Below are 15,255 nucleotides of genomic sequence, written 5' to 3' on the forward strand. Positions count from 1 at the left end.
ATTGTACAATCAGATTGTATAGTGTATGGTCACCGTTAGGCCTCATATACACCAACAGTTAACCACTTGTGGGCTGGAAGGATTTGCCCCCTTAATAACCAGGCCATATTTTGCGATCACAGCCCTCCCCGACTTCTCAACCTTCCTCCACACACAGATCTCACATGTCACTTCCATCACTTATACAGTTCCTGCAACTCCCCAACCTCCCATACACAACTAATACATCCAGAGCCTCTGGTTTATAGACCGGATACATCCTAAATATAGAACCATTTATCCAACTGTCCATCCAGAGCCTCTGGTTTATAGACCGGATACATCCTAAATTTAGAACCATTTAGCCAACTGTCCATCCAGAGCCTCTGGTTTATAGACCGGATATATCCTAAATATAGAACTATTTATCCAACTGTCCATCCAGAGCCTCTGGTTTATAGACCGGATACATCCTAAATTTAGAACCATTTATCCAACTGTCCATCCAGAGCCTCTGCTTTATAGACCAGATACATCCTAAATATAGAACCATTTATCCAACTGTACATCCAGAGCCTCTGGTTTATAGACCGGATATATCCTAAATATAGAACTATTTATCCAACTGTCCATCCAGAGCCTCTGGTTTATAGACCGGATACATCCTAAATTTAGAACCATTTATCCAACTGTCCATCCAGAGCCTCTGGTTTATAGACCGGATACATCCTAAATATAGAACCATTTATCCAACTGTCCATCCAGAGCCTCTGGTTTATAGACCAGATACTAAATATAGAACCATTTATCCAACTGTCCATCCAGAGCCTCTGGTTTATAGACCAGATACATCCTAAATGTAGAACCATTTATCCAACTGTCCATCCAGAGCCTCTGGTTTATAGACTGGATACATCCTAAATATAGAACCATTTATTCAACTGTCCATCCAGAGCCTCTGGTTTATAGATCGGATAATAGGAGATACATTTCTGTATCCTTTTTGAGCTACAAGAAAATGGTTTCACTGAGCATACCCCTCCCCCCATCACTTACACTTTCCCTCCCCCCAGTACATTGTATTACCCCTCCCTCAGTACACTGTATTACCCCTCCCCCCAGTACATTGTATTACCCCTCCCCCATTACATTGTATTACCCCTCCCCCAGTACATTGTATTACCCCTCCCTCAGTACATTGTATTACCCCTCCCCCTAGTACATTGTATTACCCCTCCCCCCAGTACATTGTATTACCCATCTCCCCAGTACATTGTATTACCCCTCCCCCCAGTACATTGTATTACCCCTCCCTCAGTACATTGTATTACCCCTCCCTCAGTACATAGTATTACCCCTCCCTCAGTTCATTGTATTACCCCTCCCTCAGTACATTGTATTACCCCTCCCCCAGCACATTGTATTACCCCTCCCCCAGTACATGGTATTACAAGTGTTACCTTGTTCAGATGCCCAGGATGTTGCTCGGGCTCTTGTAGAATGCGCTTTTATTGCCTGATCCATCTAGATACTGAAGGCTTAGAGGCCGGCAACGCTTTCCTAGGTCCAGTGTGAAGAACTAAAAGATGGTTTGACCTCCTAAAGGGTCTTGTCCTATCTAAATAGGTGAGCAAGGCTCTTCTAACATCAATGCAGTGGAAACTTTTCTCCTTACTGTTCCTTGGGTTATCACAGAAGGAAGGCAGGTTTATCTCCTGTGTTCTGTGAAAAGGAGATGCTACCTTCGGTAGATACAGAGGATCTGGTCTTAGGACTATCCTGTCTGGGAATATTACCATAAATGGTTCTTTGATAGAGAGAGCTTGGAGGACTCCTACTCTTCTAGCTGTAGTGATGGCCAGTAAGAACGTCAATTTTAGGGACAACATTTTGAGGGAAATCTCTTCCAATGGTTCGAAGGGAACCCTAGATAACGCCTCTAGGACCCCCTCCTCCATTCATAGACAATGTGTCATTTTGGGAAGTGATAGTACAGTTATTATGAGGGCGGAGGAATGAAGATTTCCACATAAATATCCGCCAGCACAAGGGACAATTTAACCAAACTTACACTTTAAGAGAAAAATATCAGAATTAAAAAAAAAAAAAAAAATCTTCACTCCGGTAGAAATTGGGATTTTTCTGCTTCTTCTCCCAGAAGTGAGTCCATTTCTCCTGGCCGGGGACAGAGGGACATGAGTAATAAAGGAGATCTCACAAAGACTAAGCCCTCTATTTATGGGACAAATCACCGTACAAATGTCTCACATCTGCATAGACACAACCAGACATGTCAGCGCCATCTAATGGCCATAATGCAGGATTTTTCCCAACTCAGGTAATTAAATAAATATAATGTATTGTGGCCACTGGATGGCGCTGACAATATAGGAACCAATCATATTAGAGAGAAATATGGCAATTTTTAAATGTGTCCTTCCTTTGAGGTTGTGCAAATGTATGCCACATTCCTACATTCAGTGCCGGGACAAGGCCATCCATTGGGGGCATGGACAGTCAATGCCTAGTCATGCTTTTGGTGGGGTACGGCCTGGATATCCCTCCAGCTTGATCGTATATTTGTCCTGCCCCAAACCAAGTTCACGTTTTCCCATTATGTTTTTAGGGATGTGGCAATGATTGTTGGATAATGTGAACCAGCACTCCTTTGTTCTTTCACAGAGTGCTGCAGTTCCATGTGATTTGGTGAGCTTAAAAATGTGCCATAGGTGCCAATGTACTCATTTTTAATGACAACCCCGTGCATCTGCTAAAGTGCAGTGCGTTTCTCTGTGGGTCGGGAACTCATGTGATTTCCTGCGTATTCTGCAGCCACAGATATGTGAATCTAGCTTAAAAAGAGAGGGGGTTGTGATGTGAAGGATCTGAATCATCATAAAACTGATTTAGACCTCCGCTGGAAGAATATTTTACTGACTGGACCTTCGCAAATTTAATCCAATACCCCTGCTGTATATTATACCTGCTACTGGGAATTACCTTTCTCCTCTATGGAGACCGGAGTTGGCTTCACCAAAAGTGTGTATGTGTGTGTGTGTATGTGTGTGTGTATGTGTGTGTGTATGTGTGTGTGTGTGTATGTATATGTGTGTGTGTGTATGTGTGCAGCCAGTTTTTGGGAAAATATCTCCAGATATAAATCCTTCTGAGAAGTTCCTAAAAAGACAACTGTCATTGGGATTCCATGGCATGACTTTAGCTGAATATTAGAAATCACAGCGTATTCCAAGGGGGCTCCGAGGTAAACTGATCCCCGCTTTGTTTGTGGACAGGGAGGAGTACAATGGTCTGTTTGCATAAGTTCTAAACAAAAGCTCCATTGTTCTCTGAGTTTCATTTCTCCAGAAGGAAGAAGCTGCTCTGGATGCACAGATCACACCGGTGGAGTCTACACTGCAGTCTGCATTGTCAGAGGGAGTTCAACGTCTAAAGATCTACTAATCAGGCAAACTCTTGGAGGGCCACCTACACAACATTCTCACCTCGTCCATCTAGACTGGTCACTAGAGCTTCTTCTACAGACTCTGACCCATCACTTCCCTCCTCTGCCAGTGACACTTTATTAGGATCTATAGAGGGACAACACTGGCCTTGTTTTCTACAGGAAGGCAGGTAATTTACAGATCTGTGTGTGAGGGGGAGGTAGGTGATCTATTGTGTTTCTTTGTGTGGGGGGAGGTAAGTGATCTGTGAGTTCTGTGTTGGAGGAGGGGAGAGATAGATGATCTGTGTGTTCTGTGTTGGGGGAGGTAGGTGATCTGTGGGTTCTATGTGTGGGGAGGTAGGTGAACTGTGGGTTCTGTGTTGGGGAGGTAGGTGATCCGTGGTTTCTGTGTTGGGGAGGTAGGTGATCTGTGGTTTCTGTGTTGGGGAGGTAGGTGATCTGTGGGTTCTGTTTTGGTGGGGGGAGAGATAGGTGATCTGTGGGTTCTGTGTTGAGTGGAGGTAGGTGATCTGTGGGTTCTGTTTTGGGGGAGGTAGGTGATCTGTGGGTCCTGTGTTGGGGGGCAATAGGGGATCTGTGGGTTCTGTTTTGAGGGAGGTAGGTTATCTGTGGGTTCTGTGTTGGCGGGGGGGGGGGTCATCTGTGGATTCTGTGTTTGGGGAGATAGGTGATCTGTGGGTTCTGTGTTGGGGGAGGTAGGTGATCTGTGGGTTCTGTGTTGGGGGAGGTAGGTGATCTGTGGGTTCTGTGTTGGGGAGGTAGGGGATCTGTTGGTTCTGTGTTGTGTGTTGGGGGAGATAGATGATCTGTGGGTTATGTTTTGAGGGAGGTAGGTGATCTATGGGTTCTGTGTTGATGGGGGGGTGAACTGTGGGTTCTGTGTTGGGGGAGGTAGGTGATCTATGGGTTCTGTGTTGGTGTGGGGGCGGATAGGTGATCTGTGTGTTTTGTGTCAGTGGGGGGAGAGATAGGTGATCTGTGGGTTCTGTGTTGGGGGAGGTAGGTGATCTGTGGGTTCTGTGTTGGGGGAGGTAGGTGATCTGTGGGTTCTGTTTTGAGGGAGGTAGGTGATCTGTGGGTTCTGTGTTGTTGGGGGGGGGGGTGAACTGTGGGTTCTGTGTCTGGGTGGGGAGGTAGGTGATATGTGGGTTATGTGTTGGGGAGGTAGGTGATCTATGGGTTCTGTGTTGGTGTGGGGGCGGATAGGTGATCTGTGTGTTTTGTGTCAGTGGGGGGGGGGGGGATAGGTGATCTGTGGGTTCTGTGTTGGGGGAGGTAGGTGATCTGTGGGTTCTGTTTTGAGGGAGGTAGGTGATCTGTGGGCTCTGTGTTGGTGGTGGGGGGGGGGGGGGGGTAGGTGATCTGTGGGTTCTGTGTTGGGGGAGGGGGAGATAGGTGATCTGTGGGTTCTGTGTTGGGGGGAGGTAGGTGATCTGTGGGTTCTGTGTTGGGGGGAGGTAGGTGATCTGTGGGTTCTGTGTTGGGGGTGTAGGTGATCTGTGGGTTCTGTGTTGGGGGAAGTAGGTGATCTGTGGGTTCTGTGTTGAGGGGAGGTAGGTGATCTGTGGGTTCTGTGTTGGGGGGGGGGTAGGTGATCTGTGGGTTCTATGTTGGGGGAGGTAGGTGATCTGTGGGTTCTGTGTTGGGGGAGGTAGGTGATCTGTGGGTTCTGTGTTGGGGAGATAGGTGATCTGTGGGTTCTGTGTTGGGGAGATAGGTGATCTGTGGGTTCTGTGTTGGGGGGGGGAGGTAGGTGATCTGTGGGTTCTGTGTTGGGGGGTAGGTGATCTGTGGGTTCTGTGTTGGGGGAGGGGGATATAGGTGATCTGTGGGTTCTGTGTTGGGGAGGTAGGTGATCTGTGGGTTCTGTGTTGGGGGGGGGTAGGTGATCTGTGGGTTCTGTGTTGGGGGAAGTAGGTGATCTGTGGGTTCTATGTTGGGGAGGTAGGTGATCTGTGGGTTCTGTGTTGGGGAGGTAGGTAATCTGTGGGTTCTGTGTTGGGGAGGTAGGTGATCTGTGGGTTCTATGTTGGGGGGAGGTAGGTGATCTGTGGGTTCTGTGTTGGGGGAGGGTAGGTGATCTGTGGGTTCTATGTTGGGGGAAGTAGGTGATCTGTGTTTGATAAGGTAGGCATATTGTAAGTAAATTTGTGTGAAGGCGCCTGGTTCTTAGAGGTTAAACAGTGCTGTAACCTGCTGCCCCTTTAATTGTAAAATTACAATAACTAAACTGGATAAATTGGTAAAAAGGCGCTGGTAACCCTGGATGTTATTATTAAATGAAACATAATAATAGTAAAGTGCTAATTCTGTTGTGCAAATGTAGCGAAAAAATATATATAAAATACAGAGTGCTAGCTCTTGTTTCTATTGTGAAAAATAACGCTTTAAGTATTTGAAATTATTCAAAACAAAATAAAAGTGTTAATTTTCATAAACAAAATGACTATAAATGTAAAATAGTGAAGCGCTAGTGAGAAGAAAGTGTACTGTGCAATACAAGAAATCCATAAAGTGCCGGACAGTGCAATAAGTTACCATTAAGGTGCTTGTTAATAGCAAATACACTTATTATATCTTCAAAAAGTTCCAATATTAAACATATAAATATATTGCTCTGTGAATAAATAAATTGACAAACAATTGTATAAATATAAATATAGTGCTTGAAAAGTGCTTGAATAGTGGGCTGTGATCCAGACAGTTCATGTAAAATAGTGTAGGAATTGATTTCCTATGGATCAGGGGCTCCGGTGAATAAGGGTGGTAATCGATGCCTCTTACCAGATCCTGGTAGGTCACACAGACCTCAAATGCCTGTGATCCTATTTCCTTAGGTGGATCACACCATAGGCTCACCTTCACTCCACCTTGATTATTTTTATGGTTTCCAACAAAAGGATGATTTGGAAGAAATAATAATATACTCCTTCTCCTCACTCCTCCATTGGTTACCTCACCTGGGTGTATATTAAGCCCATATGCAGGGAGACAGATAAGAAGATAAAAATAGTGTAATACTGTATTTATTTTATATTACATCAAAACATAAAAATGGCTGCTTACTTATTGTTGGGCCCACCTGGCACAGGGCAATGCGCATCAGTTGCTATGGGTAGTAGTGGGATGGGGGGTGCAGGATCTGCAGTCTCCTGATACTCTCCGATATCCTTCCTAGTTCACCCTTGTAGCGTGGCAGCGGTCCGGCGTGCGTTCCAATGCGATAGGAGGTGACGTTACTATTACTCTCATACATGACAGGTCCTCTTTATTATGAGATCTGGGGTCAAAAAGACCTCACACCTCACAACTACACTGAAAAAAAAAATAAATTTGTTGAAAAAGAAAAAAAAAACGGCCCTTTAAACCGGTTGCTAGGCAACGTGTTTTGATGTAGCTCCGGTCCTCCAAGACCATAGAGTCGAGTGAGGGCCATCTTGCCCTCACTCAACTTCCTGTCTCTGAGGATCCGGGACCGGATAGTTTTCCCCGCTGCCGGCGGGTCCGGTAAGCTGGGAAAACGTCTGGGACGCGGCAGGAGGGGGGGGGGGGGCAACTCTTCCCCTGCACCGTAAGGGTAATTCCGCTGCGAATCCGCCACTGGGACCACCCTTATCTGAAAGCCGACCGCCCGCCGTTTCAAAAAATACCGGGGTTATGGCAGCTATCTGCTGCCATAACCCCAGTATTTAGCTTTTAATGGCCGACGCATATAGTCGTTAGGCAGTCGGCAATCGGTTGCATGTATATGGCAAACAGGTGACGATGACTGATGGGGTGACAGGTGATGCTGACTGATGGGGTGACAGGTGACGATGACTGATGGGGGTGACAGGTGGCGATGACTGATGGGGTGACAGGTGACAATGACTGATGGGGTGACAGGTGACGATGACTGATGGGGTGACAGGTGACGATGATTGATGAGGTGACGATGATTGATGAGGTGACAAGTGACGAAGATTGATGGGGTGACAGATGACAATCACTGATGGGGTGACAAGTGATGATGATTGATGGGGTGACAAGTGGCGATCACTGATGGGGTGACAAGTGACGATGATTGATGGGGTGACAGGTGACGGGCGATGGTCACTGATGGGTGACGGGCGATGGTGCACAGCGGTACTGATGGCAGTCTCTGGTGACCGGTGAACTTTAGGCTATGTCCACATGTGAGCGTAGCGATTGCGGGCAGAATCACTGCGATTCTGCCCGCGATCCAGAATCATTGCAAATCGCGGGACGCCTGTGCGTTGCCCGTGATTTGCAATAGCACCCCAAACGCTGTGCGATGTTGCTGCGATTTCCGCCTGCCGAATCGCGGTAACATCGCTCAAACAACGCATGATGCCCCAAAGAAGCTCTTGTACCTTTTTTGGGCGTCATGCGTTGTTTGCGCGATGTTACCGTGATTCAGCAAGCGGAAATCGCGGCAACATCGCACAGCGTTTGGGGTGCTATTGCAAATCACGGGCAATGCACAGGCGTCCCGCAATTTGCAATGATTTCCGGATCGCTACGCTCACATGCTCACATGTGAACGTAGCCTTATGGGTGTCAATTTCTGGGCACTGATGAGGTGACTGTTGGGTGACAGGTGCAATTGGGGGGGGGCTGAGGACTGTGTGGGGACCTTTATTGGTGTGATTTTACTTTGTGACAGGTACACAGAGCAGTAACTCACTATTTCTAGCTCTGCTCTCCTCACACTGGAAACTGTGTGAGGGGAGAAGAGCTAGTAACAGTGAGTTACTTCTCTTTGTTTACATTTTGTGATCGGCTGTGAATGGATTCACAGCCGATCACATAGTAAACAGTCACTGTCAGTTACTGTTTACTACTGCCGGTGACTAGCTGTGTTCCTAGGGATCACAGAGCCACCGACATGACCGCGCTGCGCGCTCCCGATCGCGCATGTGCGGTCATCTTCCGGGCTCCTGTATTGTGATTGGCTGTGTCATTGGAACACAGCCGATCACGTGGGAAACAGCCATGTCCATTGGCTGTTTCCCCCCTGCCGGTGATGGGGGGTGTCCCGGGGACACGCCGACACCGGCAGTGCAGGGCGGCGCGCACACGATCGCGTGCCTGCCCTGCTTTTCTGGGATCACGTCATATGACGTCTTCCCAGAACAATGGCCGCACCGTCCCGCCGTCAATTGACGGCGGGTGGGCGGCAAGTGGTTAATGAGTGTTACAGACAGGTCAGGTGACAATGCATTCTTCCATGATGCCTGAATAAAGATGAAGTCAGTCAACAGGTCACACAATTTCCATATCCCATCACTTCCTTACCAATCAAAATGGAGATTTCACAACTTTATTCCTTCTGAAATGGGAAGAGATTTGGGTCACACATTCACCCAGACAGAAAGAGATCATATCCTATTCTTTACTCACAAATCCTCCCTTTCCAGCAGTGTCCAGGAGTCCAGATATAACCTTTGACCAGATGGTATACATTCCCCACTTTTACACAACATTTTTCCCACAACCTTTCCTACCTGTTGGAGGTGCAATAATGCCAGGGCGACTCTTTTGTTTGATCTCTTCCTATTAAAAATCCAAAATACTTACAACATCTTACAAAGCCCTCCACAACTCTTCTTTTCCCCCAACTACATCACCAACCTTGTCTCAAAATATCAACCAAACCATTCTCTTCATTCCTCACAATACCTCCTACTCTCCTCACCTCCAGGACTTCTCCAGAGCCTTTCACATCTTCTGCAACTCTCTACCTCAATCTGTCTGACTATCTTCTACTCTGTATTTAGGTGATCTCTGAAAACCCTTATCTTTAACACATTCACCTTTTCGTTTCTGTTATAAAATTTTGCAAATAAATAACCTTTCTTCTTAATTTTAGGCTAAAATGTGTTCTGCTACATTTCTTTGGTAAAAAGAACCCAAATCGGTGTATAGTGATGAGCTTTGTGTTCGAGACGAACCTAAGTTCGCCTCGAACACTGCCTGTTCGCCGAATAGCGAGCAAATGGGCTTCTTCGCGGGGACTTCGAGTTCCCACATCCATTATTCATTTAATAGGTTTTAATTAATATCTATAATTAAAATCAATCACCTGCTGCCAAGGGATTCGAACCCACGGTCTCTCATTTGCAAGCCCGGTATTCTCCCACCTACGCCACCATAAAGCCTGCTGATTAACACACAATACACTCGCCCTACACACAATTCCACATTCCTTCAGGGAGAGTGTAGTGAGTTACACAGTTTATCAGATAGTGCGGTCCAGTTCTGGGCACCGGTCCTCAGGAAGGATGTGCTGGAACTGGAGAGAGTCCAGAGAAGGGCAACAAAGATAATTAGGGGAATGGAGGACATCAGCTATGAGACGATTGAGAGGGGATATGATAACAATGTACAATTACTGTACTGGTGACCCGAGCATAGGGAACAAACTTTTCAGAGAAAGGGAATACAATAAGATACGGGGTCACTCACTAAAACTAGAAAAAAAAAAACAGTTTAACCTTAAACTACATAAGGGAATCTTTACTGTCAGAGCAGTAAGGATGTCGAATTCTCTTCCACAAACAGTAGTATCAGCAGGGAGCATCGATAGTTTAAAAAAACTATTAGATGGGCACCTTAAGAAGAACAACATACAGGGGTATACAATGTTCGCTTCGCAGCAAACACACACACACGGGTTGAACTGGATGGACTGGTGTCTTTTTTCCTACTTCACTAACTATGTAACAATGGGGCTCCTGTTTGGCTGTCATATTACAATAGGCCCAGCGGGAAGCAGTTAATAATAAATGTTAAAAAGAAAGCAACTTTTTTTAACCCTTTTTATAGAATTATGACTTCTGTTTTTTTCTGCACAGGTGGATTGATAAACCATTTTTTGGTCATGCTTGTCTTGTTACAACAATACAACAAAGTTACATGAGAAGCAAGCCATATGGATGTTATAAGTGACTGAAAGTCTTTATTGCAGTTCACTGGAAGATTCACACAGGACTCAAGACCTATCCGTGTTCTAAATGTCATGAATGTTTTGAATGCTCTTCAACATTGATCCAACCTCACAGGACAACAAACGAGAAGTAATTTTAGTGCTCTGGAAGTGACAATGTCTTTACTGTAAAGTCCAACCCATGTATATATGAGAAGTCATTTGAGAAGATATTTCTTGTTTGGAATGTGATAAAGGTTTTACAATGGAGGCAAAAGGTATAACACACCAGAGGATTCACACTGGAGAGAAATCATATCAGTGTTCTGAATGTGGCAAAGCTTTTATACAGAAGTCAAAGCTTTTCAGACACCAGAGGGTTCACACTGGAGAGAAGCCATATCCATGTTCTGAATGTGGCAAAGCTTTTATACAGAAGTCAGAGCTTATCATACACCAGAGGGTTCACACTGGAGAGAAGCCATATCAGTGTTCTGAATGTGGCAAAGCTTTTACACAGAAGTCATATCTTATCATACACCAGAGGATTCACACTGGAGAGAAGTCATATCAGTGTTCTGAATGTGGCAATGCTTTTACACAGAAGTCAGATCTTATCAGACACCAGAGGATTCACACTGGACAGAAGTCATATCAGTGTTCTGAATGTGGCAAAGCTTTTACACAGAAGTCATATCTTATCATACACCAGAGGGTTCACACTGGAGAGAAGCCATATCAGTGTTCTGAATGTGGCAAAGCTTTTACACAGATGTCAGATCTTATCAGACACCAGAGGATTCACACTGGAGAGAAGTCATATCAATGTTCTGAATGTGGCAAAGCTTTTACACAGAAGTCATATCTTATCATACACCAGAGGGTTCACACTGGAGAGAAGTCATATCAGTGTTCTGAATGTGGCAAAGCTTTTACAGTGAAGTCAAATCTTATCAGACACCAGAGGGTTCACACTGGAGAGAAGTCATATCAGTGTTCTGAATGTGGCAAAGCTTTTACACAGAAGTCACAACTTATCAGACACCAGAGGGTTCACACTGGAGAGAAGTCATATCAGTGTTCTGAATGTGGCAAAGCTTTTACAGTGAAGTCAAATCTTATTACACACCAGAGGGTTCACACTGGAGAGAAGCCATTTCAGTGTTCTGAATGTGGCAAAGCTTTTAGAGTGAAGTCACATCTTATCAGACACCAGAGGGTTCACACTGGAAGGAAACCATTTTAAAGCTTTGAGTGTGAGAAAGATTTTACAGTAAATGCTGTGCTAAGTATCACCAGAGGATTCATAAGCTTCAGCTGCAGAGAGAAAACTCTGGAAGAAGGAGGAATAATAAAGGATTTGCGGGTGTCCCATTCGTTTCACAGCCCCAATGTCATCCCACAAGCTAGGAAAGACGTGAAAAGATAAAATGTGACTTTAGAAATAAAAAATAAATGAAAATCTGTGAGCAAACTGGAATGTAATGGTTGGATACACTAACTGAAGTGCATATGTCCATCAGACACACACCTAGAAGGCCTGTAAATATTATACCTTTTTTATTTTTATTTTTTCAGATAAGTATCAGTGACTGAACTGTTTTCCTCATGAGTCTCATATTTTTATTTTGCTTTTATGGAGCTTTGACTGAACATGTAATGCATTTTCATCATTCACTAACTGAGCGGTGTTCCCAAGTGTTTTCTTCCTTGCCTGAGCGAATACATGACCAACACTGCCTCAGTATCAGAGACTAGGATGGGATCCATGGGGCATCTTGCCAAGCCTCTTAAGCCTCAGTGGGAGAGTCCCTTCCTAGTTCTTCTGACTGTTGATACACCATATGCCAGGCTTTGGGGCTCCAGCTATGCTCACCTTATCCAAACTTCCTCTCCCATGATCAATGCCTCCTTTCCATGTTTCATCTCCTCTCATGGGTGACAGCTTTGCAGGCAGGTCTGTGGTTGGGACACCAGCCAGGGAGAAGTCTCTGTTCAGTAAGAAAGTAACTTTCTAAGCTGCTGTAGGCCTTCAACACTGACTTGCTGCTGTTTATGGGATGCATTTAACAGTACCATTTAATTTCAGCTGGCTACTTTGTGTTACATTTGGTTCTACTGAAAGTCTCAGGGGTTCCATCTGGTGAAGAAAGAATGTGCTTGTTGTTATTTTCGTCCTCTGTCCAGCTATTATTCATCTCCATAGACTATTCACACAGCACAACTGCAAGAGCTCTGAGCTTACCAAGTGTGAAGTGTGTGGTCACATTCTCACCACTTTTGAGGACTGACATTCCTCCAGTTGGGGTTCAACTTTAACCTTTTTTGCTGCCTGACCCCTTTTTGCATTTTTTGCACACGTTTAAAAATCATTTTAGCCTTGACAGTTATGTAAAACCCCCAAACATTATATATTTTTCTGAAAGCAGACTCCCTAGAGAATAAAATAGTGGTAGTTCAATTTAAGTCACCCGATATTACCTTAAAGGTATAGGAAACACAAAATTGAAGTAAAAAAAAAAAAACAACAACTATCGTGAACATATGCAATCAATCACCCACATTTTGGTAAAATATAAAAGAGTTTGCGCTGAGTAAATGGATACCAAATTTGCCAAACCTTAAAATTGTGTGTGCCTGTGAAATGGCAACAAACTTCAGTCCCCTATATTTTCTATATGCAATGCTTAAAAAGCCCCCTACATGTATCAGTTTAGTGTTATGGAGGAGGTCTGGTGCTAGAATTAATGCTTTCAGTCCCTTGTGCATGGCAACATGTGTATCGCAATCAACATTTTCACGCGTAGGTGCCCCCGACGCATGCGCTTACGTTTCTATGAGCATATATATATGGAGGTGGAGGGCCTCAAAATGTCTTGGGGGGGGGGATTTTTTTGTGCTTGGGTGTAACCAATTTTTTTGCAAAAAAATAAATAAAAACATTTGCAATTTTTGTTTTACTTCCCTTTCATCACATAGGGGACAATGTGATGTATTTTAGGTGACAGTTTTTTTAACCACTTCTTGACTGGAAGGTTTTCCCCCTATTGACCAAGCCATATTTTGCGATTCGATGCAGCGTTACATTTAACTGACAATTGCGCAGTCAGGCGTTGTTGTACCGAAATAAAATTGATGTCCTTTTTTCCCCACAAACAGAGCTTTCTTTTGGTGGTATTTCATCACCGGTGTGATTTTTATTTTTTTGCGCTATAAACAAAAAAGAGCGACAATTCTGAAAAACAGAAAATAATATTTTTCACTTTCTGCTATATAACATTCTCAAAAAAAATTTAAATATCAATTTTTTTTAACATTTTAGGCCAATTTGTTTTCTGCTACATATTCTTGGTAAAAAAAAAAAAATCACAATAAGCGGATTTTGATTGGTTTGCGCAAAAGTCATTGCGTCTACTAACTACGGAAAAGATTTACGTCATTTTTATTGTTTTTTTTTTTACTAGTAATGGCGGCGATTTTTAGCTGGACTGCGACATTGTGGCGGACATATCCGACACCAAACTGACATTTTTGACACGTTTGGGGGGACCAGTGACATTACTACAGTAATCAATGCTAAAAATATGCACTGTAACTGTAATAATGACACTGGCAGGGAAGGAGTTAACATTGTGGGTGATCAAGGGGTTAAATGTGAGCCTAGGGGTGTGATTATAACTGTGGGGGGGGCGTGGTTTGTGAAATGATCTTAGAGACCTGTGATTCTATATAGAAGGATCACAGGGGCTCTATGATTATTCCAGGGAGAAGAACGGTCAGCTGTGTTTACAATATCCGACTGTCCTTCTCTCTCAGTAGGGATCTGAGCCGCCTGACCCGTGCATTGGCTACCCCGTTGCTGAGTGGGGCAGGAACGTGCCGGCGGCAGCGTGTGCGCTCGCCCCCTAACTGCAGGTGCCCAAGCGATGTAGGTCTACGTCGGTTTGTGCAGGAGAGCCACACTGCCGCAGTAAAAAGGTGGCTGGTGGTCGGCAACAGGTTAATGAGACCTGCAGGGTCTAAAAGATCAGTCATTAGCAAACAAGTTTTTTTTTTTCCTGAGTCTCCCCTTGTAACATTTTTATTACTTGTTCATCCTCCCAGTTGATCTATTTTATTCTACTTCCTATTGAAGGTTAAGCAATTTGGCAAAAAATGGCAGTTGGAGGAGTTGCTTACTGTCAGTTTTAATTCATATGGAGGTTTAACCCTTAGAAAATCCCCTGTTGCTGTAACTGCTTTAGAAGCGTTAGCTGAAGTTAAGCCCCGTACACACGTACCGATCGTCGGCCGACGGAACGTCCTACAAATGTTCGCGGCTGGTGTGTTTGTTGTTTGTCTGTTGAAAAGTGCTCCAAACTTGCCCAGGACATTTGTCTTCCGACAGAAAATGACGTCACTACGTTCCACGCACGTTCGCCGCTACAAAAGAGGAAGTGAGTGTTTGGCCGTGACCCTTCTGGGCATCTCGCGCTGATTTCGGTAGCATTTGTTTGGTTGACGACATTTCGCTATTTTCCGAGACATCGTTCGAGAATTTATTATGGCGACCGTGAATTCGTCCGTTGCTGTCGTTAGTGTTGGAGTTTTGGCTCTGAGACGACGTACGAGCAATAGGAAGAAGAAGCGGACCTCCTGGACGAAAAATTGGTTGCTTAACCGTGATCAATTTTCTCATATGTCCTTGCTGAGGGAGCTCCAGGAAAATAATCCTGATGACTTCAGGAATTATTTGAGGATGACGGATCCCATCTTTTACCGTCTTCTTGCCCTGGTGTCCCCCTATATTCTGAAGCAGGATACTTGTATGCGGCTTGCAATTACTCCTGAGCAAAGGTTAATTGCGACGTTGAGGTATCTTGCAACAGGGAGAAGCCTGCAG

The 15,255-nt window shown here is 44.6% G+C and overlaps 1 protein-coding gene across 1 annotated transcript in view; it reads left to right on the top strand.

The window, feature by feature from the left end:
• LOC309548370 (uncharacterized protein) overlaps window positions 1–15,255 on the top strand; it is a gene marked incomplete at both ends in the record, with an annotated part of 295,496 nt that overhangs the window by 48,062 nt on the left and 232,179 nt on the right. The window contains one exon of the mRNA XM_082248308.1: window positions 10,741–11,562. Coding sequence (XP_082104434.1) covers window positions 10,741–11,562 — 822 coding nt within the window. The remainder of the gene's footprint in view (window positions 1–10,740; window positions 11,563–15,255) is intronic.

The sequence above is a fragment of the Pelophylax lessonae genome (assembly GCF_965119305.1).
Source record: "Pelophylax lessonae genome assembly, chromosome: 2".
NCBI classification, from domain to species: Eukaryota; Metazoa; Chordata; class Amphibia; order Anura; family Ranidae; genus Pelophylax; species Pelophylax lessonae.